Source organism: Oncorhynchus nerka, linkage group LG23 (genome assembly GCF_034236695.1).
Source record: "Oncorhynchus nerka isolate Pitt River linkage group LG23, Oner_Uvic_2.0, whole genome shotgun sequence".
Taxonomy (NCBI): domain Eukaryota; kingdom Metazoa; phylum Chordata; class Actinopteri; order Salmoniformes; family Salmonidae; genus Oncorhynchus; species Oncorhynchus nerka.
In genome coordinates, this window is record NC_088418.1 from 27,604,986 (window position 1) to 27,631,081 (window position 26,096).

Consider the following 26,096-nt stretch of genomic DNA (forward strand, 5'->3'; position numbering starts at 1 on the left):
CAGATGTTTTCTGTGTGCATATGACGGACCCCCTCCACATGCGAGTGTGCGTGTGTGACTGTTCCAAGCTAGACAGTTGGACATGGATCATGAGGCTGGCACGAGTGAATCAGAGCAATGGGGAAGTGTACAGGAAACGGGCTGGTGCCAGGCCCAGACACACACACAGACACACACAGACACACCCGTTAGTAACACACCCATCAAAAGAAAAGGGGAAAGAGAGCAAAGTACCCCCTCCCTCATAATATGAATAAACAAATAAAACAAGTAGAGAGAATAGAAGTGGGAAGGAAGCAAGCTCCCTGGAGGAGTGCATGCAGATCCGAAATGACCTCTCAAGAAAGTGAAATAATAATAAGAAGAAGGCGGAGTGATACAAGAGAGTATAGGGGTCCTTGACCCTATTTGACTACTTACAAAATACACCCTTCCTTCATCCCTTCCTTGAAGTAATCGTTGATCTGACATTACTAGATAGGTGAAAGTGTTTTAATGGAACCCTTCCTAGTCTATCAATTTGGGTTAGATCAGTGAATAGTTCAAGGAAGGGAGGAAGGAAAGGTGCATTGTTTAAGAATTCAAACAGGGTAGCCCTGGGCAGAACAAAGATGCAGAACACACACACACAGAGAGAGAGAGAGAGAGAGAGAAATTTCTCCCATATGAGGTCATCAGTAAAGTGGGGATTGGGGATGGCTTAAAAAACAACATCATTTGGTAAGGGCCCGGAGACCGTGTCTCCTGTTTGAAGTCTAGAGCAGGAGCGTATAGGCTAGGGATGACCTCTCAGGAAAAGTAGAAAATATAAGGAAAGATGAAGTGATCTGAGAAAAAGCCCTCTTACCGTGTCTCCTATTTTGAGTCCAGAGCAGGATTTTATGCCAGGGATGACCTCTCCATTGAGACAGGTGGCGTTGAAGGAGAGAGACAGCTCCTCAGGAACCCCCTGTGTCTCCATGTCAATCACTGAGCGGATTTTCTGTCCACAGAATTACACACAGATGAAACAAGCCATAAAACACACACATGAAAGATAAAACACTAAATAATCTTCATTGGATAAGAATTCAACCCCCTGAGCCAATACATGTTAGAATCACCTTTGCAGCTATTACAGCTGTGAGTCTTTCTGGGTAAAACTCTAAGAGCTTTCCACACCTGGATTGTGCAACATTTGCCCATTATTCTTTTCAAAATTCTTCAAGCTCTGTCAAATTGGTTGTTGATCATTGCTAGACAACCATTGTCATGTCTTGCCATAGATTTTCAAGCAACGTGGCCAGCCGGGAACATTCACTGTCTTCTTGGAAAGTGACTCCAGTGTAGATTTGACCTTGTGTTTTAGGTTATTGTCCTGCTGAAAGGTGAATTCATCTCCCATTGTCTGATGGAAAGCAGACTGAACCGGGTTTTCTTCTAGGATGTTGCCTCTGCTTAGCTCCTTTCCATTTAATTTTCTCCTGAAAAACTCTCCAGTCCTTAACGATTACAAGCATACCAACACGTCTCTTGCGCCACTAGGGTCACTAGGGTTTTGCGTCACTAGGGTCGCCCATAGAAACGCGTACAAGGCCCTCCCTTCGGCAAATCTGACCATGACTCCATTCTCCTGCATACTGTTTACAAACAAAAGTTCAAACAAGATTCATCTGATCATTTGTTCTTAACTGACTTGCCTAGTTAAATAAAGGTTAAATAAAAAACATATTAAAAAAATAACATTGAGGAGTTTACCACAACAGTCACGGGTTTCATCAATAACTGCATAGACGATGTCATCCCCACAATGACAATAAGAACGTGTTCCAACCAAAAACCATGACTACAGGCAACATCCACTTTTGGCTAAAGGCTAGAGCTATCCACTTACACTAAACAGGACACTGACATGGACACATACAAGAAATCCGACTACGATCTCCGACGAGACATCAAACATGCAAAAGGACACTATAGGAGGACGGTGGAAACCTATTACACCGGCTACGATGCTCACTGTATGTGACAGGGCTTGCAGACGATAACGGATTATGAAGGGAAACCCAGCCAGGAGCTGACCAGCGACGCAGAACTCCCAAACCTGCCATCCAGGACCTCTATATCAGGCGGTGTCAGAGGAAGGCCCGACAAAAGTCTCAAGCCACCCAAGCCATAAACTGTTCACTCTGCTACTGTCCGGTAAACAGTACCAGAGCATCGGTGCTCGGTACAACAGGCTCCAATACAGCGTCTACCCCCAAGCCATAAGACCGTTAAATAGCCAGACTGCTCAATAGTCAATAGTCAATGAATGGTACCCAAACTATCTTGCACTGACCCTACACACACTCAGTAGGCATTATATACATATCATATATACATAGACACTCACACACACTACACTGTCACTCCCACACAAATCCCTCACACATTCAAACACTACATACGCACACACGCACACACACACACAACACAAACAAACATGCACACACACTCATAATTTGCTGCTGCTACTCTGTTCTTTATTTTATTTTACTATTATCTATCCGGATGCGTAGCCACTTTACCCTGCCTTTATGTACATATCTACCTCAGGTACCTCTGTACATTGATCTGGTACTGGTATATAGCTGGTACTATATATAGCTCCATTCTTGTGTATTCTATTTTATTCCTCTTGTGTTGGTTACTATTTTAAAATGCTGTATATATTTTTTTCAACTCTGCATCATTGGGAAAGTTTCGTAAGCAAGCATTTCACTGTAAAGTCTATACCAGTTGTATTCAGCGCATGTGATAAATAATTTTTGATTTGATTTTGATTTGATAGCATGATGCAGCCAACACTATGCTTGAAAATATGGAGAGTGGTACTCAGTAATGTGTTGTATTAGATTTTCCCCAAAACATAACATTTTGTATTCAGGACAAAAAGTGAATTTTTTTTTTAGTATTACTTTAGTGCCTTGCTGCAAACAGGATGCATGTTTTGGAATATTTGTTTTCTGTACAGGCTTCCTTCTTTTCACTCTGTCAATTAGGTTAGTATTATTAACTACAAGGTTACTGATCCATTCTCAGTGTTCTCATATCACAGCCATTAAACTCTAGAACTGTGTTAAAGTCACCATTGGCCTCATGGCGAAATCCCTGAGCGGTTTCCTTAATCTCCAGCAACTGAGTTAGGAAGGGCGCCTCTATCTGTGATTTGGTGTATTGATACACCATCCAAAGTGTAATTAATAACTTCACCATGCTCAACGGGATATTTAATGCCTGCTTTTTTTTAACCATCTACCAATAGGTGCCCTCCTTTGCGAGGCATTGAAAAACCTCCCTGGTCTTTGTGATTGAATCTGTGTTTAAAATTCACTGCTTGACTGAGGGACCTTACAGATAATTGTATGTGTGGGGTACAGAGATGAGGTAGTATTACAAAATCATGTTAAACACTATTATTGCGCACAGAGTGAGTCCATGCAACTTATGATGTGACTCGTTAAGCACATGTTTACTGAACTTCTTTAGGCTGGCCATAACAAAGGAGTTGAATCCTTATTGACAGACATTTCAGCTTTTCATTTTTTATTAATTTGTAAAAATGTCTAAAAACATAATTCCATTTCACATTATGGGGTATTGTGTGTAGAAAAAAAAAATCAGAATTTCAGGCTGTAACAACAAAATGTGGAAAAAGTCAAGGGGTGTGAATACTATAGATATAAAGACACACAGACTCATGGTAGCACCTACCCACACACAGACACAAAGACACACACACAGATAGACACATACACACACACGCAGGTCCACTCACCGCATAGGCATTTAATATGAGCTGGATGACATTGCCTGAGTCATTGGACAGGGTGCCCACAGTGGTCCCAGGAATTAGCTCACTGTAGTTCTGTCAAACAAAGAAATCATTCAATACATTTGAATTCCATTGTAAGTCAAAACATGTGAACGTGAAAATTGGTGCAAACTTTCCAAAGACACTGATTGATTGGTTGGTTGGATGGCTCAATAAATTGTTACTGACCTGGTAGAGGGGCACCACAGGACTGGTGACGGCAAAGATGAGGTTGATGTTGTTCTCTGACATCTTCTCTGTGATCAGAGCCAGTGACGGGTAGTCCTGGAAGAGGAAGAGCAGAGTGAGGAGTTTCAAACACATGAGCACACACACACACACGAACAAATACACACAAGCAACACATGATCCGCCCACCCGACTGACCATGATAGTAGACATGCTGTACATGTTCTCTGAGTTGAGGTGGCACTTCCCGTCATTGGGCTGTACGATACCCGCCAGGCGCCCATCAAGCGCCACGTGGGTCTTGGCATCGGTGGTGAAGATCAGGAGGTGAGAGGCACCCTGACGCCAACCGATCTTCTCCTGAGGTTGACCAACAAAGGAAGGGTGAGTGAACAAAAATGGTAGAAAGATAAAGAGTAAGACACTGTGGGTGTGCGTGACGTTACACTGGCCTCACATTACACACGGCAGCCTGTATAATGGCGTCGAAGCCTCCCTCGGGGGCATCTCTGTTCCTGGACACAATTTGTTTCTTCACCTCCTCAGTGAAGCGGCCCACCTCCTCAGTCAGAGACAGCACATGCTTGTAGCCAAACTGGGGCAGGCAGGTGGTGTTGATCCTGCCAATTAATGAATTCATTAAATAATCCATCAGTGAATCAATTAATGAATCAATCCATCCATCCATCCATCCATTCACCCCACTGTTCTAGTTATACAAAGAGGGGAAAATGATTTACATTTACATCAGTGGAGGCTCCTCAGAGGATGAAAGGGATGACCATCCTCAGTGATATTCATTAAAAAATAATAGTGAAACATTAAAAATGTATCATTTTTAAATAAAACTATATTAAGTATATTCATGTCACTAAATAATTGAGTAAAACCCACTGTTTTGCAATGAAGGTCTACAGTAGCCTCAACAGAACTCTGTAGGGTAATACCATGGTGTAGACGGAGGACAGCTAGCTTCAGTCCTCCTCTGGGTACAAAACCTAGGAGGTTCATGGTTCTCACCCCCTTCCATACACTTACACAGTAATTATGACAACTTCCGGAGGACGTCCTCCAACCTATCAAAGTTCTTGCAGCATGAACTGACATGTTGTCCACCCAATCAAAGAATCAGAGAATGAATCTAGTACTGAGAGCATAAGCTACAGCTAGCTAGTTGTAACGATGTGCAGTGAGAGTAGGAAGCAAGTTTAAGGAGTGAGTGTTTTAATAAATAAACACAACATAATACAAAATAAGAAACACGAACAACGCACAGACATGACACAGGAACAGAAACAATAACGCCTGGGGAAGGAACCAAAGGGAGTGACATATATATAGGGAAGGTAATCAGGGATGTGAGGGAGTCCAGGTGAGTCTGATGAAGTGCAGGTGCGCATAATGATGGTGACAGGTGTGCGCCATAACAAGCAGCCTAGTGATATAGAGGCCCGAGAGGGAGCACACGTGACAGTACCCCTTCACCGACGTGCGGCTACTGCCACAGGACGCCGACCAAAATGACGATCCCAGGATCAGGAGCGGAATGGTCACCTCTTCTGAGGCGCAGGAAACCTGTCAGTCCGTCTGAGACGCGCAGCATGGCGACCTAGAGTGCCGGAGAGAGAGCATACGTGACGGAACCCCAACCAAATGGACGATCCCGGAGATCAGGAGCAGACCAGTCACCCCTGCTGATGCGTGGGAACCTGTCGCTGGCTGGAGTGCGGGAACCTGACAAACCGGCTGAGGCAGGAGAGCCTGGTGATCCGGCTGAGGCATGAGAGCCGGTGGAAGCAGACGAGCCTGGCGATCCGGTGAAGGTATGGAAGCCCGACGAGCCAGCTGAGGCAGGGGCGTCTGGCGATCCGGCTGAGGCATGAGAGTCTGACGAACCGGCAGAAGCAGGGGAGCCTGGCGATCTGTCTGAGGCATGAGAGCCTGTAGCAGCTCCCAGACCCGACGTCATTCCCACCGAAAAAACTCCCTGATGCTTCCCTTAGGTGAGGCGTTATTCTGTAATGATGTGCGTTGAGAGTCTGGAAGCAAGTTCAGGGAGTGAGTGTTTTAATAAATAAATACAACATAATACAAAATAAGAAAGACAAACAATGCACAGACATGATACAGGAACAGAAACAATTAATTTAAAAAATATATATTTCACCTTTATTTGACCATGTAGGGCCAGTTGAGAACAAGATAAAGCAAAATAGTGCGACAAAAACAAACATACAGTCAATGACACAACAGAACATCTGTATACAGTGTGTGCAAATGAAGTAAGGAGGTAAGGCAATAAATAGGTCATAGTGGCAAAGTAATTACAATTTAGCAATTAACACTGGAGTGATAGATGTGCAGATGAGGATGTGTAAGTAGAAATACTGGTTTGCAAAAGAGCAGAGGAAAACCAAAAACAAATATGGGGATGATGTAGGTAGGTGGTAGGATGGGCTTTTACAGATGGGCTGTGTACAGCTGCAGCGATCGGTAAGCTGCTCTGACAGCCAATGCTTGAAGTTAGTGAGGGAGATATAAGTCTCCAACTTCAGTTTTTGCAATTCGTTCCAGTCATTGGCAGCAGAGAAATGGAAGGAAATGCGTCCAAAGGAAGTGTTGGCTTTGGGGATGACCAGTGAAATATACCTGCTGGAGTGTGTGCTACTGGTGGGTGTTGCTATGGTGACCAGTGAGCTGAGATAAGGCGGGGCTTTACCTAGCAAAGACTTATAGATGACCTGGAGCCAGTGGGTTTGGTGACTAATATGTGGCGAGGACCAGCCAACGAGAGCATACAGGTCACAACGATGGGTAGTATATGGGGCTTTGGTGACAAAACGGATGGCATTGTGATAGGCTGCATCCAATTTGCTGAGTAGTGTTGGAAGCTATTTTGTAAATGACATCGCTGAAGTCAAGGACTGGCAGGATAGTTAGTTTTATGAGGGTATGTTTGGCAGCATGGGTGAAGGAGGCAAGGAGGCTTTGTTGCAAAATAGGAAGCCAATTATCGATTTAACTTTGGATTGGAGATGCTTAATGTGAGTCTGGAAGAAGAGTTTGCAGTCTAGCCATACACCTAGATATTTGTAGTTGTCCACATATTCTAAGTCAGAACCGTCCAGCGTAGTGATGCTAGGCAGGCGGGCGGGTGCTGGCATTGATCATTTGAAGAGCATGCATTTAGTTTTTCTGGCAATTAAGAGCAGTTGGAGGCCACGGAAGGAGTGTTGTATGGCATTGAAGCTCGTTTGGAGGTTTGTTAACACTGTGTCCAAAGAAGGGCCAGATGTACACAGAATGGTGTCGTCTGCGTAGAGGTGGATCAAAGAATCACCAGCAGCAAAGAGAGACATCATTGATATATACAGAGAAAAGAGTCTGCCCGAGAATTTAACCCTGTGGTACCCCCATAGAGACTGCCAGAGGTCCAGACAACAGGCCCCCCAATTTGACACACTAAACTCTATCTGAGAAGTAGTTAGTGAACCAGGCAAGGCAGTTATTAGAGAAACCAAGGCTGTCGAGTCTGCCGATAAGAATACGGTGATTGACAGAGTCGAAAGCCTTGGCCATGTCGATGAAGACGGCTGCACAGTGCTGTTTTTTATCGATGGTCGTTATGATATCGTTTAGGACCTTGAGCGTGGCTGAGATGCACCTGTGACCAGCTCGGAAACCGGATTGCATAGCGGAGAAGGTACGGTGGAATTCGAGATGGCCAGTGATCTGTTTGTTCACTTGGCTTTTGAATACTTTAGAAAGGCAGGGCAGGATGGATATAGGTCTGTAACAGTTTGGGTCTAGAGTGTCTCCCCCTTTGAAGAGGGGAATGACCGCGGCCACTTTCCAATCTTTAGGAATCTCAGACGATACGAAAGAGAGGTTGAACAGACTAGTAATAGGGGTTGCGACAATGGCAGCGGATAATTTGAGGAAGAGAGGGTCCAGATTGTCTTGCCCAGCTGATTTGTAGGGATCTAGATTCTGCAGCTCTTTCAGGACATCAACTGTCTGGATTTGGGTGAAGGAGAAGCGGGGGGGGGGGGGGGGGGGCTTGGGCCAGTTGCTGCCGGGGGTGCAGAGCTGTTGCCCGGGGTTGGGGTAGCCAGGTGGAAAGCATGGCCAGCCGTGGAGAAATGCTTATTGAAATTCTCGATTATCGTGGATTTATTGGTGGTGACAGTGATTCCTAGCCTCAGTGCAGTGCGGTGCAGTGCGCCACAGGATGTTTTTGTGCTGGTCAAGGGCAGTCAAGTTTGGAATATACCAAGGGCTATATCGGTCCTTAGTTCTACATTTTTTGAAAGGGGCATGCTTATTTAAGATGGTGAGTAAGGCACTTTTGAAGAACAACCAGGCATCCTCTACCGGCAGGATGAGGCCAATATCCTTCCAGGATACCCGGGCCAGGTCGATTAGAAAGGCCTGCTCTCAGAAGTGTTTAGGGAGCGTTTGACAGTGATGAGGGGTGGTCGTTTGACCGCGGACACATAACGGATGCAGGCAATGAGGCAGTGATCGCTGAGATACTGGATGAAAACAGCAGAGGTGTATTTAGAGGGCAAGTTGGTCAGGATGATATCTATGAGGGTGCCCACGTTTACGGATTTGGGGTTGTACCTGGTAGGTTTCTTGATAATTTGTGTGAGATTGAGGGCATTTATATTAGATTGTAGGACGGCCGGGGTGTTAAGCATATCCCAGTTTAGGTCACCTAACAGTACGAACTCTGACAGTAGATGGGGGGGGGGCAATCAATTCACATATGGTGTCCAGGGCACAGCTGGGAGCTGAGGGGGTCAATAACACGTGGAAACAGTGAGAGACTTATTTCTGGAGAAATTGATTTTTAAAAGTAGTAGCTCGAACTGTTTGGGCATAGACCTGGATAGTAGGACAGATTGCAACTCTGCCCCCTTTAGAAGTTCTATCTTGTCGGTAAATGTTGTAATTGGGGATGGAAATTTCTGATTTTTGGAGGCTTTCCTAAGCCAGGATTCAGACACAGCGAGGACATCAGGGTTGGCGGAGTGTGCTAAAGCAGTGAATAAAGCAAACTTAGGGAGGAGGCTTCTGATGTTAACATGTATGAACCCAAGGCTTTTCTGGTTACAGAAGTTAACACATGAGAGCACCTGGGGACACACAGGGCCTGGGTTAATCTTAACATCACCACAGGAACAGAGGAGTAGGATAAGAGTACGGCTAAATGCTATAAGAACTGGTCGTCTAGTGCGTTCGGAACAGAGAGTAAAAGGAGCAGACTTCTGGACGTGGTAGGATAGATTCAGGGCATAATGCACAGACAAGGGCATGGTAGGGTGCGAGTACAGTGGAGGTAAACCTAGGCATTGAGTGAGGATGAGAGAGGCAACAACGCCTGGGGAATGAACCAAAGGGAGTGACATATACAGTTAAAGTCGGAAGTTTGCATACACTTAGGTTGGAGTGATTAAAACTCGTTTTTCAACCATTCCACAAATTTCTTGTTAACAAACTCTAATTTTGGCAAGTCGGTTAGGACATCTACTTTGTGCATGACACAAGTACATTTTCCAACAATTGTTTACAGACAGATTATTTCACTTATAATTCACTATAATCACAATTCCAGTGTGTCAGAAGTTGATTGTGCCCTTAAACAGCTTAGAAAATTCCAGAAAATGATGTAATGGCTTTAGAAGCTTCTGATAGGCTAATTGACATCATTTGAGTGAATTGGAGGTGTACCTGTGTATGTATTTCAAGGCCAACCTTCAAACTCAGTGCCTCTTTGCTTGACATCATGGGAAAATCAAAAGAAATCAGCAAAGACCTCAGAAAAAATTGTAGATCTCCACAAGTCTGGTTCATCCTTACGAGCAATTTCCAAATGCCTCAAGGTACCATGTTCATCTGTACAAACAATAGTACGCAAGTATAAACACCATGGGACCACACAGCCGTCATACCGCTCAGGAAGGAGACGTGTTCTGTCCCCTAGAGATGAATGTACTTTGGTGCGAAAAGTGCAAATCAATCCCAGAACAACAGCAAAGGACCTTGTGAAGATGCTGGAGGAAACATGTACAAAAGTATCTATATCCACAGTAAAACGAGTCCTATATCGACATAACCTGAAAGGCTGCTCAGCAAGGAAGAAGCCACTGCTCCAAAACCAACATTAAAAAAGCCAGACGATGGTTTGCAACTGCACATGGGGACAAATATCATACTTTTTGGAGAAATGTTCTCTGGTCTGATGAAACAAAAATAAAACTGTTTGGCCATAATGATCATTGTTATGTTTGGAGGAAAAAGGGGGTGGCTTGCAAGCCAAAGAACACCATCGCAACCATGATGCATGGGGCGGCAGCATCATATTGTGGGGGTGCTTTGCTGCAGGAGGGACTGGTGCACTTCACAAAATAGATGGCATCATGAGGAAAGAAGATGATGTGGACATATTTAAGCAACATCTCAAGACAAGACATCAGTCTTGTTACAGCTTGGTCGCAAATGGGTCTTCCAAATGGACAATGACCCCAAGCATACTTCCAAAGTTGTGGCAAAATGGCTTAAGGACAAGGTCAAGGTATTGGAGTGGCCATCACAAAACCCTATAGAACATTTGAGGGTAGAACTGAAAGAATGTGTGTAAGGAAGGAGCCCTACAAACCTGACTCAGTTACACCAGCTCTGTCAGGAGGAATGGGCCAAAATTCACCCAACTTATTGTGGGAAGCTTGTGGAAGGCTACCCGAAATGTTTGACCCAAGTTAAACAAATTAAAGGCAATGCTACCAAATACTAATTGAGTGTATGTAAACTTCTGAACCACTGGGAATGTGATGAAAGAAATAAAAGCTGAAATAAATCATTCTCTCTACCATTATTCTGACATTTCACATTCTTAAAATAAAGTTGTGACCCTAACTGACCTAAAACAGGGAATCTTTACTCGGATTAAATGTCAGGAATTGTTGAAAAACTGAGTTTAAATGTATTTGGCTAAGGTGTATGTAAACTTCTGACATCAACTGCATAGGGAAGGTAATCAGGGAAGTGATGGAGTCCAGGTAAGTCTAATGAAGCGGAGGTGCACATAGCGATGGTGACAGGTGTGCGCCATAACTAGCAGCCTGATGACTTAGAGGCCTGAGAGGAAGCACACGTGACACTATCCCTGCTGTGCAAATGTGGTGAGTAGTTAACTCAAAGATAAAGACAATATTGAAACAGTTTTGAACAAATACATTTTACAAAATGAAGGAGAAGCAAGAGAGAGAGATAGAGAGAGAGCTAGCTATATTTTGTTGTATTTTTATCACTTTCACTTAGCTAGTGAATCCAGCTAGCTAGTTAAGCCTACTCAAACACCCGGCTCAAATAGAGAGGGATGCTATGTTAGCTAGCTGGCTATGGCTTTTCAATACTGGAAATCTTCCAAATCAAGGTATTTTCCTATTTTGTTGCATTACAACCTGTAATTTTAATTCCTTTTAATTTCGATTTCATGTAATTTTGCTGGAAGTGGTGTTGGAGGGCCAGTAGGAGGCACTCTTTCCTCTGGTCTAAAGAATATCCCAATTCCCCAGGATAGTGAGTGGGGATACTGCCCTGTGTAGGGTGCCGTCTTTCAACATTAAACAGGTGTCCTGACTTTCTGAGGTCATTAAAGATCCCATGGCAGTTGTCGTAAGAGTAGGGGTGTTAACCCTGGTGTCCTGGCCAAATTCCCAATCTGGCACTCAAACCATCACAGTCACCTAATAATCCCCAGTTTACAATTGGCTCATTCATCCCCCTCCTCTCCCCTGTAACTATTCCCCAGGTCGTTGCTGTAAATGAGAATGTGTTCTCAGTCAACTTACCTGGTAAAATAACAGATTTTTAAAAAATGGACATACACAAAATAGTCCAAATTGGTGATATGAAAAAAATAACTTGTTTTAAAGAGTTCTAATATTTTTTTGAAAGTGGTGCGTGCTTATGTATTCACCCCCTTTGATATGAAGCCCCTAAATAAGATCTGGTGCAACCAATTACCTTCAGAAGTCACATAATTAGTTAAATAAAGACCACTTGTGTGCAATCTAAGCGTCACATGATCTCAGTTTATATACACCTGTTCTGAAAGGCCCCAGAGTCTGCAACAACACTAAGAAAGGGGTACCACCAAGCAAGTGGCACCATGAGGTCCAAGGATCTCTCCAAACAGGTCAGCAACAAAGTTGTGGAGAAGTACAGATCAGGGTTGGGTTATAAAAATATCCCAAACTTTGAACATCCTACAGAGCATTATTAAAAATTGAAAGAATATAAGCAGTACACTCCACAGAGCTGGGCTTTACGGAAGAGTGGCCAGAAAAAAAACATTGCTTAAAGAAAAAAATAAGCAAACACATTTGGTGTTCGCCATAAGGCATGTGGGAGGCTCCCCAAACATATGGAAGAAGGTACTCTGGTCAGATGGTCAAGGAGAACGCTATGTCTGGCACAAACCCAACACCTCTTATCACCCCAAGAACACCATTCCCACAGGGAAGCATGCTGGTGGTAGCATCATGCTGTGGGGATGTTTTCATTGGCAGGGACTGGGAAACTGGTCAGAATTGAAGGAATGATGGATGGCGCTAAATACAGGGAAATTCTTGTGGGAAACCTGTTTCAGTCTTCCAGAGATTTGAGACTGGGACAGATGTTCATCTTCCAGCAGTACAATGACCCTAAGCATACTGCTAAAGCAACACTCAAGTGGTTTAAGGGGAAACATTTAAATGTCTTGGAATGGCCTAGTCAAAGCCCAGACCTCAATCCAATTGATAATCTGTGGTATGACTTAAAGATGGCTGTACACCAGCAGAAACAATCCAACTTGAAGGAGCTGGAGCAGTTTTGCCTTGAACAATGGGCAAAAATCCCAGTGGCTAGATGTGCCTAGCTTATAGAGACATACCCCAGGAGACTTGCAGTTGTAATTGCTACAAAAGGTGGCTCTACAAAGTATTGACTTTGGGGGGGTGAATAGTTATGCAAGCTCAAGTTTCATTTTTTTGTCTTATTTCTTGTTTGTTTCACAATAAAAAATATTTTGCATCTTCAAAGTGGTAGGCATGTTGTGTAAATTAAATTATACAAACCCCCCCCAAAAAATATATTTTAATTCCAGGTTGTAAGGCAACAAAATAGGAAAAATGCCAAGGGGGGTGAATACTGTCGCAAGCCACTGTATGTTAACTATGACGTTATTATCTAATAGGGTGACAACGATGTAGGCTATGCGTAGCAGTTATGATATGGTTTGTCTTGAAATGTTTTTTTAGTCTGGTCACGGACAGATGATTTGTTGTGTACTGAAGTCCACATGCAAAGGGAGAAGGTGAGAGGAGGAGAGTGTGTAGATGCGAGAAGGAATTATGCAACGAGCAAAATGTTCATGCTGTAAGTATGTGGCTGCTATGAAAGTGAACTGTGTTTCCGTGTGATCAGAGGTGTATTCATTCCGCCAATTCTGTTGATGCAGGCAAGAGTGTGCAAGGCGGTATTAAACGTGTCACTCTCTGTCACCTTAATTACTCACATTTCTCACGACCTGTGCACCTACGTTGTAAAAGTTCATTGATATGCTAGATTGTAACGACCTCATGATGGGTATAGGGAAAATGTTAGTATCATAAACCTATCAATGTGAATGGAATATGAATGACAGTCATCCAATATGCTACAATAGAAATAAGGCCATGCTCATAAAAAAATGGCGTCCTCTATCATCTCATTGATTTACAGTCTAAATAAAGGTAAATAAAAATAAATTGATTTACAGTGCATTCGAAATGTATTCAGACCCCTTGACTTTTTCCACATTTTGTTATGCCTTAGTTAAATAGTTTTTTACCCTCATCCAACCAACTCACAATAGTCCATATCGACAAAGCAAAAACAGGTTTTTAGGCATTTTTGCAAATGTATTAAACATACAAAACTGAAATATCACATTTCCTTAAGTATTCAGACCATTTACTCAGTACTTTGTTGAAGCACCTTTGTAAGTGTGCCTCGAGTCTTCTTGGGTATGGTGCTACAAGCATGGGAGACCTGTATTTGGGGAGTTTCTCCAATTCTTCTCTGCAGATCCTCTCAAACTCTGTCAGTTTGGAAGAGCAGTGTTGCTGCACAGCTATTTTCAGGTCTCTCCAGAGATGTTCGATTGGGTTCAGGTCCGTGCTCTGGGCCTCTGGGCCACTCAAGGACATTCAGAGACTTCTCCCGAAGCCACTTCGGCGTTGTCTTGGCTGTGTGCTTAGAGTCGTTGTCTTTCAATGGTGCAGAAATGTTTTGGTATCCTTCCCCAGATCTCTGCCTCAACACAATCCTGTCTCGGAGCTCTACGGGCAATCCTTTCGACCTCATGGCTTGGTTTTTGCTCTGACACGCACTGTCAACTGTGGGACCTTATCATGTCCAATCAATTGAATTTACCACAGGTGGACTCCAATCAAGTTGTAGAAACATCTCCAAGATGATCAATGGATACAGGATGCACCTGAGCTCAATTTCGAAGTCTCATAGTAAAGGGTCTTGTGTTTTTTATTTTGAATACATTTGCAAAAAATTCTAAAAACCTGTTCGTGCTTTGTCATTATGAGGTATTGTGTGTAGATTGATGACGGAAAAAAAATATTGTATCCATTTTAGAATAAGGCTGTAACGTAACAAAATGTAGAAAAAGCACTGTACATATGCACTGTATACAGTACTGTTCTAGTAGAGAGAGAGAGAGAGAGAGAGAGAGAGAGAGAGAGAGAGAGAGAGAGAGAGAGATGATGTGTGTGAGTGAGAGAGAAAGAGAGAGAGAGATGACGTGTGTGAGTGAGGGAGAGAGAGATGACGTGTGTGAGTGAGGGAGAGAGAGAGATGGTGTGTGTGAGTGAGGGAGAGAGAGAGAGAGATGGTGTGTGTGAGTGAGGGAGGGAGAGATGACTTGTGTGAGTGAGGGAGAGAGAGAGATGACTTGTGTGAGTGAGGGAGAGAGAGAGAGATGACTTGTGTGAGTGAGGGAGAGAGAGAGAGAGAGAGAGAGAGAGAGAGAGATGTGTGTGTGTGAGTGAGGGAGAGAGAGAGAGATGACGTGAGGGAGGGAGAGAGAGAGTGAGAGAGAGAAAAAGATAACAGGAGTGTGAGGGAGCAAAACCTCAAACCAGTGAAAAGTTCAGCTAAACCAGGGTGGAGACAGCCAATCTTGTATTCGCTCCTTAAACCCCCGTCGAGATCTCTGGATTACTTGTGTCTGACTCCTACACGCTGACTAAGCATCATCACCCACAGAGTCTTAGAATGACTCAACACCAACAGCTAGCTTGTATACATGACAGTTTAAAGGCACAACCTACAATTTCAATAGCCTGACCTTGCCACTGTTTGGTGAGAAGAAGGATGGGGCTGGGAAAATGTGACCACTCTCAAGTTTAAAGAGGAAGTCATACAAGGACTGATAGTTCTTGGTGTTTTATTGAGAGAAGGGTGCAAATTTGGTGTCAATGTGGATATACAGGTATATTCCCCATTTTAATGTCATTAAGGATAAACAAAAATTCAAACAAAGTTATCCCTGGTTTAATAACCCTGGCTTACCCGTGACAGGGGTTGAGCAGGGCCTCCTTGGGGGAGATGTACATGTAAGGTGACAGTGGCTTGTCCACGAAGGCTCCGAAGCCCATGCGCAGGTTGCTGGTGGTGCGTCCCATTTCCTTGGCCAGGCCTTTCCCCAGGGTGCGGAGGCGGAACAGGTCATCGTTCATGGAGAAGGACAGGTCCATGAGGTAATACAGGTCCACCGGGTAGTCCTCCACCTGGCGCACCTTCACTGTGAATCGCTTGGAGTCATCTGACAGGGGGAGAGGTGGAAATTTGGGATGAGCTGTCTGCATGTAATAACCTCATCGGGTCTCATGTAATAATATCACCTGGTCTGAGGGTGATGTGGTATCAGTCTAATAATCTCACCTGGTCTGAGGGTGACATGAAGTCTCACTTGGTCTGAATGTGTAATAATCTCACCTGTTTTGAGTGCAATAATCCCACCAGTGTAATAATCTCACTTGTTGTCCGTGTAATAATCTCACCTGGTCTGAGGGTATAATAATATCACCTGGTCTGAGTGTAATAATCCCACCTGGTTTCATTGTGTTAATCCCACTTTGCCTAAATGTAATAGGCATAATCTCTTTTGATCTATGTGTAATAATCTCACCTGGTGTTGGTCTAATAATCTTACCTGGTCTGAGGGTGATGTGGAGTCTCTGAGGTTGGATCTGCGTGGCGTCGGCCGTGTCTCCGGCTGCCTTGTTGCTGAGGGGCCGGTCCTCCTTCACCTGCAGCTTGCTGGTGGGGAACTCAAGGGCGGTCGGAGGAGCACAGCCCGCCACCAATAGGTTACGCTTCAGGTCACAACGAGACGAGCCTGCCACACCCTGCCCAAAGTCCTGATGGAACAATTCAGGAAGTTAGTGAGAGAAACAGGAAGTGTTAATCATCTCTACCATTCCCTTCAAAAAAGCTAGAAGTAGCAGTTCTAACACAGCCTATGTGTTATTTGGGGTAGGCCATCTTGTTTTTGGCCAGGCCATGGAGGTGGCTTCCAGTTGAAGCTCGCATCCGCTACAAGACCATGGTGCTTGCCTACGGAGCTGTGAGGGGAACGGCACCTCAGTACCTCCAGGCTCTGATCAGGCCCTACACCCAAACAAGGGCACTGCGTTCATCCACCTCTGGCCTGCTCGCCTCCCTACCACTGAGGAAGTACAGTTCCCGCTCAGCCCAGTCAAAACTGTTTGCTGCTCTGGCCCCCCAATGGTGGAACAAACTCCCTCACGACGCCAGGACAGCGGAGTCAATCACCACCTTCCGGAGACACCTGAAACCCCACCTCTTTAAGGAATACCTAGGATAGGATAAAGTAATCCCTCTCACCCCCCTTAAAAGATTTAGATGCACTACTGTTCCACTGGATGTCATAAGGTGAATGCACCAATTTGTAAGTCACTCTGGATAAGAGCGTCTGCTAAATGACTTAAATGTAAATGTAAATGTCTGACATGCCCCATGCCATAGAAGGGTCGTTCCACTTTAATATTTGGATTAGAAATTGTGGACCAATATTGAATTTAAAAGCCTGTTATAGTAAATGATTTGCTACTTAATATAGACCATATGGAGAATTCCAAAAATCATATTTTTTATATGAATAAATGCTTGCTAAAGTGCCAAAATTCTTCATTTTGACATGTCCCTAAGTCAACCTGTATCACTTCTAAGAAGATTTTAACCCACTTAATCCCAAAGTGTCTCAAAATTTCACCATCTTTGTAAGGCCCTATTTATTTTGTTGCTTTGACAAAGTCATTTCTGAAGATGACAATTTATTTCATGTGATTAGTGAATTATTTACTTCTGTTTCTCATTTTAAGGTCAACCCTCTTACATGAACTGAACTCTCGTTTTAAAGGGATATTTCGGGATTTTGGCAATGAAGTTATTTATCTAGTTCCCCAGAGCCAGAAACTCATGAATACATGTTTTATGTTTCTGCATCTGGTATGAAGGAAGTTAGAGGTAGTTTTGTGAGTCAAAACTAACTAGCATGCTAGCAGTTACCATAGACTTCCAGTCATTGTGCTCACGCTAGTTATCAATTGCGCTAACCCTAGTTAGCAACTTCCTTCAAACAGAGAAATAAAAAACGTTATCCATGAGTTCATCTGACTCTGGGGAAGTAGATAAAGGGCTTTATTGCCAAAATCCTGAAGTATCTCTTTGATACAGTGAAACGATTCCTTTTTAAATATTTTTAAATATGAACATCTAATAATCAAAATCATAGAGTAAAAGTGAACTCTTTTTGGCCATTTCTGATTGTTTGTGGTGGAAAACTGAGTGGGCCGAGCATAGCACATCAACCCTGTTACCTAGAAATAGACAGGCTAAAATTGATTCAACAATTTCACATGTATTTTCTTTTAGCTTGGATTCAATTGCCACTACCTGCTGCACACAACAAGCTTAAATTCCCCCTGTCACAAGTGGATTCATGGTTGATTTAAGAAGAAATCGTTAACCCTGTTACGGTCAACCCTGTTACTTTATTTGGCACTTAATAGGCACTTACTATAGTCATTTTTCTATTTAAAAAATAATAATTGTAAATTTGTAAAAATTAGGTCAATTCAAGTCTTTTTGACCAAGTTACACTTCTCAAAAAACACAGAATTGGTGGAGCAACCCAGAAATATAACCATATGGATGAATACGTGGAGAAAATTAATAAACATTTCGGGGAGGAAGGGAGTAACACATGCCAGAGAATTGCCAAAGTGCAGTCCCCATCCATTGCCATTAACTACAATTACAACACTATTCTGTGGCCCAATTTCCTTGATGTCAATCATCAGATTGATTACAACATGTCCAAACAGGAGTCGTCTGTGGTGCCACAAGACTGTGTTAGCCTTCTGAGCTAAGCCTAGGCATTAGCTCAGGGGAGCTAGCGCACATATTTAGGTCATAGGCAAACCACCTCTGTTACACGGATCAGTGATCCCTCAGGAAAAGAGAATTGAAGGAGATATCAGGGAGAATTTAGACACACCTCTTGGGAACACCACGCACAGGTAGGATGTACAGCCAGACACTGCTTACATGTGCTGGCCCCTCGGGATGTACAGATGTTGGAACCTGAAATGACAGTAGAGTCACTCACCAAACTCTACGTAAACATAGCATGTAGACACACATGCGCACACGTGCACCCACATATGCATAGTATACATACAGCAATCATACATATTTAAATGTGCAAGGGCGCACACAAACAAATTGTCCTACAGGAATCATGCAGGAATTCTACCCTTTGTGAAGGTGTCCTGCAGGAATCCTGTAGGATTGACAAAATCTCCAATGCTCCTGCAGGACTCCTGCAGGAGCATGACGTCCTACAGAAATGTTGAAATTCCTGCAGGACCATGACAATTCCTGCAAGACAAAGTCATCTGTGGATCATGTGTGGATCTGTTGGGGCGGTATGCAAATTGGAGTGGGTCTAGGGTTTCTGGGATAATGGTGTTGATGTGAGCCATGACCAGCCTTTCAAAGCACTTCATGGCTACAGACGTGAGTGCTACGGGTCAGTAGTCATTTAGGCAGGTTACCTTAGTGTCCTTGGGCACAGTCACTATGGTGGTCTGCTTAAAATATGTTGGTATTACAGACTCGGACAGAGAAAGGTGGAAAATGTCAGTGAAGACACTTGCTAGTTGGTCAGTGCATGCTTGTAGTACACGTCCTGGTAATCCGTCTGTCCCTGCGGCCTTGTGAATGTTGACCTGTTTAAAGGTCTTACTCACATCGGCTGCAGAGAGCGTGATCACACAGTCTTCCAGAACAGCTTGTACTCTCATGCATGTTTCAGTGTTATTTGCCTCGAAGCAAGCATAGAAGTAGTTTAGCTCGTCTGATAGGCTTTTGTCACTGGGCAGCTCTCGGATGTGCTTCCCTTTGTAGTCTGTAATGGTTTGCAAGCCCTGCCACATCCGGCGAACATCAGAACCTGTGTAGTACGATTCGATCTTAGTCCTGTATTGATGCTTTGCATGAGTCCCGCACGTTGAAAGCAGCAGCCCAAGCCTTAAGCTCAGAGTGGATGTTGCCTGTAATTCATGGCTTCAGGTCACTGTGGGGGGGACGTCATCGATGCACTTATTGATTAAGCCAATGACTGACTCATTCTTTTACCTATGCTTTTACCATATTTATTCATATTTTATGCAGTGATGGTGAAATGGACAATCAAACACACCCGCTGTTGCTGCATTGAATAATAACATTCCTATGCAATCAGATATCTTATGCTTCATGTCCATTATTTTAAAGGATGAGGAAGAGATCCCACAGGTTGTCCTATAGGAAAAGGGCCTGAAAATATTTTAGAATTACCTTCAGGAATCATATCTACAGGATATCAAAAGGATTTTGGGGCCATTTTGCTCTAGGACAATTCCTTCTGGTAGTCCTTCAGGAAAAGCTTTCTTGAAAGACTACCTGCATGATTCCTACAGGATCCTGCAGCATTCATGCAGGAATTGTCCTACAGGAAACTGGCCCCGAAAATCGTACAGGAATCCTGCAGGATTCCTGTAGGATTTTACATGCAGGATTCCTGTAAGACTTCTTTGTTAGGGTGTAGATAGCCTACAGTAATTTGGTGTGTGTATGACCTTTTTAATAAATAGTGGTTATTCTTGGCGATCAATCGAATAACTTTGGCATGCTTATTGAACCTCAAGTAATGGGACACACCTGCACACAGTCTCGCATGTACACACACACACACACACACACACACACACACACACACACACACACACACACACACACACACACACACACGGTACAGCTACTTATGAGTCGTACTTCCGGGTTGGAGCGAGCGGTCGCATCCGCACTTCGGTCCGCAGGTAGTATAACTTTTCATTACATTTCATTACATTTCATTATAGTACAACGGTTTGATTTGTCTAATCTTAGCAATTTCTTCTTAGCTAGCTACATAGCCGTCATTGTATCAAAGATAATTGCGTAATTATCGTATTTCGTCGTCCTAACGTAGTCTACACTGCTATCTGCCCAGCAGCTAGCCAGCTAGCAAACGTCCACCGTCTACCGAATAGCAGCACTGTAGAAACTATTACACTCAACTGAACGACTTGATTAGTGTAGTGTTAGCTAGCTACATAGTTGTCTTTGCTGTCTTCATATCCAAGATAATTGTGTAGTTTAGAGTGTGTAGTTTTAGAGTGATTATCTTAATTTACCGAGGTTAGCTAGCCAGCTATTTGTCGTCCTTAACGTAGGAGACACTGCTAGCTAGCCAACAGCTAGCCAACGTCTACCGAATAGAACTTCCGCACTCAACAACCCGGTCGCATTCCGCTTCGCTCCACAGGTAGTATCACATTTTCATTTCATTTCATTACAGTACAACGGTTTGATTTGTTTGATCGTAGCTAGCTACATAGCTAGCTACATAGCCGTCTTTGTATCAAAGATAATTGTGTAGTCTAGAGCGATTTTCTAGGTTAGCTAGCCAGCTATTGTCGTTCTTTTAACGCAACGTAACGTAATCAACACTGCTAGCTAGCCAGCTAGCCCCGAATAGCAGCACTGTAGAAACTATTACACTCAACGGAACGACTTGATTAGTGTAGTGTCAACAACGCAGCCACTGCCAGCTAGCCTACAAAGTCAACAACGCAGCCACTGCCAGCTAGCCTACTTCAGCAGTACTGTATCATTTTAATCATTTTAGTCAATAAGATTCTTGCTACGTAAGCTTAACTTTCTGAACATTCGAGACGTGTAGCCCACTTGTCATTCCAATCTCCTTTGCATTAGCGTAGCCTCTTCTGTAGCCTGTCAACTATGTGTCTGTCTATCCCTGTTCTCTCCTCTCTGCACAGACCATACAAACGCTCCACACCGCGTGGCCGCGGCCACCTAATCTGGTGGTCCCAGCGCGCACGACCCACGTGGAGTTCCAGGTCTCCGGTAGCCTCTGGAACTGCCGATCTGCGGCCAACAAGGCAGAGTTCATCTCAGCCTATGCCTCCCTCCAGTCCCTCGACTTCTTGGCACTGACGGAAACATGGATCACCACAGATAACACTGCTACTCCTACTGCTCTCTCTTCGTCCGCCCACGTGTTCTCGCACACCCCGAGAGCTTCTGGTCAGCGGGGTGGTGGCACCGGGATCCTCATCTCTCCCAAGTGGTCATTCTCTCTTTCTCCCCTTACCCATCTGTCTATCGCCTCCTTTGAATTCCATGCTGTCACAGTTACCAGCCCTTTCAAGCTTAACATCCTTATCATTTATCGCCCTCCAGGTTCCCTCTGAGAGTTCATCAATGAGCTTGATGCCTTGATAAGCTCCTTTCCTGAGGACGGCTCACCTCTCACAGTTCTGGGCGACTTTAACCTCCCCACGTCTACCTTTGACTCATTCCTCTCTGCCTCCTTCTTTCCACTCCTCTCCTCTTTTGACCTCACCCTCTCACCTTCCCCCCTACTCACAAGGCAGGCAATACGCTCGACCTCATCTTTACTAGATGCTGTTCTTCCACTAACCTCATTGCAACTCCCCTCCAAGTCTCCGACCACTACCTTGTATCCTTTTCCCTCTCGCTCTCATCCAACACTTCCCACACTGCCCCTACTCGGATGGTATCGCGCCGTCCCAACCTTCGCTCTCTCTCCCCCGCTACTCTCTCCTCTTCCATCCTATCATCTCTTCCCTCTGCTCAAACCTTCTCCAACCTCCTGATTCTGCCTCCTTAACCCTCCTCTCCTACCTTACTGCATCCTTTGACTCTCTATGTCCCCTATCCTCCAGGCCGGCTCGGTCCTCCCCTCCCGCTCCGTGGCTCGACGACTCATTGCGAGCTCACAGAACAGGGCTCCGGGCAGCCGAGCGGAAATGGAGGAAAACTCGCCTCCCTGCGGACCTGGCATCATTTCACTCCCTCCTCTCTACATTTTCCTCTTCTGTCTCTGCTGCTAAAGCCACTTTCTACCACTCTAAATTCCAAGCATCTGCCTCTAACCCTAGGAAGCGCTTTGCCACCTTCTCCTCCCTCCTGAATCCTCCTCCCCCTCCCCCTCCTCCCTCTCTGCAGATGACTTCGTCAACCATTTTGAAAAGAAGGTCGACGACATCCGATCCTCGTTTGCTAAGTCAAACGACACCGCTGGTTCTGCTCACACTGCCCTACCCTGTGCTCTGACCTCTTTCTCCCCTCTCTCTCCAGATGAAATCTCGCGTCTTGTGACGTCCGGCCGCCCAACAACCTGCCCGCTTGACCCTATCCCCTCCTCTCTTCTCCAGACCATTTCCGGAGACCTTCTCCCTTACCTCACCTCGCTCATCAACTCATCCCTGACCGCTGGCTACGTCCCTTCCGTCTTCAAGAGAGCGAGAGTTGCACCCCTTCTGAAAAAACCTACACTCGATCCCTCCGATGTCAACAACTACAGACCAGTATCCCTTCTTTCTTTTCTCTCCAAAACTCTTGAACGTGCCGTCCTTGGCCAGCTCTCCCGCTATCTCTCTCAGAATGACCTTCTTGATCCAAATCAGTCAGGTTTCAAGACTAGTCATTCAACTGAGACTGCTCTTCTCTGTATCACGGAGGCGCTCCGCACTGCTAAAGCTAACTCTCTCTCCTCTGCTCTCATCCTTCTAGACCTATCGGCTGCCTTCGATACTGTGAACCATCAGATCCTCCTCTCCACCCTCTCCGAGTTGGGCATCTCCGGCGCGGCCCACGCTTGGATTGCGTCCTACCTGACAGGTCGATCCTACCAGGTGGCGTGGCGAGAATCTGTCTCCTCACCACGTGCTCTCACCACTGATGTCCCCCAGGGCTCTGTTCTAGGCCCTCTCCTATTCTCGCTATACACCAAGTCACTTGGCTCTGTCATAACCTCACATGGTCTCTCCTATCATTGCTATGCAGACGACACACAATTAATCTTCTCCTTTCCCCCTTCTGATGACCAGGTGGCGAATCGCATCTCTGCATGTCTGGCAGACATATCAGTGTGGATGACGGATCACCACCTCAAGCTGAACCTCGGCAAGACGGAGCTGCTCTTCCTCCCGGGGAAGGACTGCCCGTTCCATGATCTCGCCATCACGGTTGACAACTCCATTGTGTCCTCCTCCCAGAGCGCTAAGAACCTTGGCGTGATCCTGGACAACACCCTGTCGTTTTCAAATAACATCAAGGCGGTGGCCCGTTCCTGTAGGTTCATGCTCTACAACATCCGCAGAGTACGACCCTGCCTCACACAGGAAGCGGCGCAGGTCCTAATCCAGGCACTTGTCATCTCCCGTCTGGATTACTGCAACTTGCTGTTGGCTGGGCTCCCTGCCTGTGCCATTAAACCCCTACAACTCATCCAGAACGCCGCAGCCTGTCTGGTGTTCAACCTTCCCAAGTTCTCTCACGTCACCCCGCTCCTCCGCTCTCTCCACTGGCTTCCAGTTGAAGCTCGCATCCGCTACAAGACCATGGTGCTTGCCTACGGAGCTGTGAGGGGAACGGCACCTCAGTACCTCCAGGCTCTGATCAGGCCCTACACCCAAACAAGGGCACTGCGTTCATCCACCTCTGGCCTGCTCGCCTCCCTACCACTGAGGAAGTACAGTTCCCGCTCAGCCCAGTCAAAACTGTTCGCTGCTCTGGCCCCCCAATGGTGGAACAAACTCCCTCACGACGCCAGGACAGCGGAGTCAATCACCACCTTCCGGAGACACCTGAAACCCCACCTCTTTAAGGAATACCTAGGATAGGATAAAGTAATCCTTCTCACCCCCCTTAAAATATTTAGATGCACTATTGTAAAGTGGCTGTTCCACTGGATGTCATAAGGTGAATGCACCAATTTGTAAGTCGCTCTGGATAAGAGCGTCTGCTAAATGACTTAAATGTAAAATCTAAATGTTATGACTTATGGTCCTCTTACTAGCAGAATGCTAAGCCTATAATTCCCCTTTGTCATCTCATCAGGTGATAAGGAGTCATAAGGGGAAAGATGGAAACTAGAGGCCAGTCTCAAACAGTCTGGGGAGAGCACGGGGAGCGATGTGGACAGATTTTGACAGATTACAACAAAACGAGTTTGGAGTTAACATTTTTTATCCATTTATCCAGTTATGTTGAATTTAGTTTAATTAAAAATATTATTATTTTCTATAATAAAAACCAAAATGATATTACTGCATGTATTAAAATGTCCTTATTTGTAGCGATATTACCATTTCATGCGACCATTAAAGAAACTACAGTGTCTAATGTGTATTTCTAGCTGTAGTCTATTTCCCTGTCTGAACTGCGTTTTGCGTCCTCTCTCAACAATGATTAATTATTACACCGATGTTCAAGATGCAGCAACCGCACACCGCTAGAAGTAGCACATTTACATCATATAGTTCAAACTTACCCAAAACATCAGTAACTGCAAATAAAACGAAATAACCTATCCAAAGTTGAATCCTTTGCGTTATGTGAGTAGGCCTACCCATCTTGGCGTGGGTACTTTGTCAGGACGCACGGCGCAGGCAAGACATTTCTTTGTGACTAGTTTAAATACCACACCCTCCCTTCCGCCTTCGCTCAGTCTGCGATCTGACACAACTCCAAATACAGTAAACTCTGTTTTCCTCTGTCCGGAAAGTCATAGCCTACTGTACAACGAGGTATGGCGTTTATAAGGGCTTTAGAGCAACAAAAAAGCACAAGCATTTTATGCCCTTTTCTTATCCTTAAATAATATTCATCCGAATGTAGTTCTACCAGTCAATATACAGTTGTTAAACACATTTTAGAACACAATGTTTTCATGTTTAAGCTTTTAAAATAGTTTTTGTATTGAGTATGTTGAATATTTGTATTAGGCCTATATCATAGCTATAATAGCTATAATAAAATAATGTTTCTGTTTCTGAATCTTTGTCTCATTTGCAGCTCCATTAGTCCAGTAGTCTTCTATTTAAAGGTGATACGGTTTCCTTTACTACTACAGTATATAATTTGTACTATTTTGTTGCTGTTTTTCATGTAACACACACACACACACACACACACACACACACACACACACACACACACACACACACACACACAGTTCTGCAGTTATATTCGGAACTCTCTCGCTCTCATCTCTCTCCTCCCCTCCCCAGTTAAGACAGAGCCTATAAACAAGTGAGACTGACTACCACAGAAAGCAGCACTCGACAGTCCTGCAGGCAAAGGTACCACCGCACATAGTTTCAGCCTCTCATTTCTCCCTTTCAAATGGAGCCTAACACACACGCATAGCAGTACTCACAGATGTTGTTGGTACCAGCCATATTAAAACCAACTATCACCAAGTTTACCATTGCAGACATTTGTTTCCCTTTACACCAATACACACAAGCTGTTCATGTGACGTCACCATTACTCTCACTCTTCTACCTATGCTTCTGCCATA

The 26,096-nt window shown here is 44.6% G+C and overlaps 1 protein-coding gene across 2 annotated transcripts in view; it reads right to left on the minus strand.

Moving 5' to 3' along the window:
• The window catches only part of LOC115106636 (integrin beta-3-like), a 44,610-nt gene extending 19,409 nt beyond the window's left edge, over positions 1 to 25,201 (minus strand). The window contains exons 1-9 of one of the 2 annotated variants that reach the window (XM_029629557.2): positions 25,065 to 25,201; positions 18,657 to 18,742; positions 16,287 to 16,494; positions 15,644 to 15,896; positions 4,482 to 4,644; positions 4,223 to 4,384; positions 4,025 to 4,120; positions 3,800 to 3,889; positions 848 to 982 (exon numbers count right to left, since the gene is read on the minus strand). In XM_029629557.2, the coding sequence (XP_029485417.1) occupies positions 848 to 982; positions 3,800 to 3,889; positions 4,025 to 4,120; positions 4,223 to 4,384; positions 4,482 to 4,644; positions 15,644 to 15,896; positions 16,287 to 16,494; positions 18,657 to 18,742; positions 25,065 to 25,146 (1,275 nt within the window). In that variant the 5' untranslated portion in view covers positions 25,147 to 25,201. Of the gene's footprint in view, positions 1 to 847; positions 983 to 3,799; positions 3,890 to 4,024; positions 4,121 to 4,222; positions 4,385 to 4,481; positions 4,645 to 15,643; positions 15,897 to 15,975; positions 15,990 to 16,286; positions 16,495 to 18,656; positions 18,743 to 25,064 lie in introns of those variants that run through there. The other variant, XM_065008020.1, reaches the window with a different exon arrangement.
• Between the last annotated feature and the right edge of the window lie 895 nt (positions 25,202 to 26,096).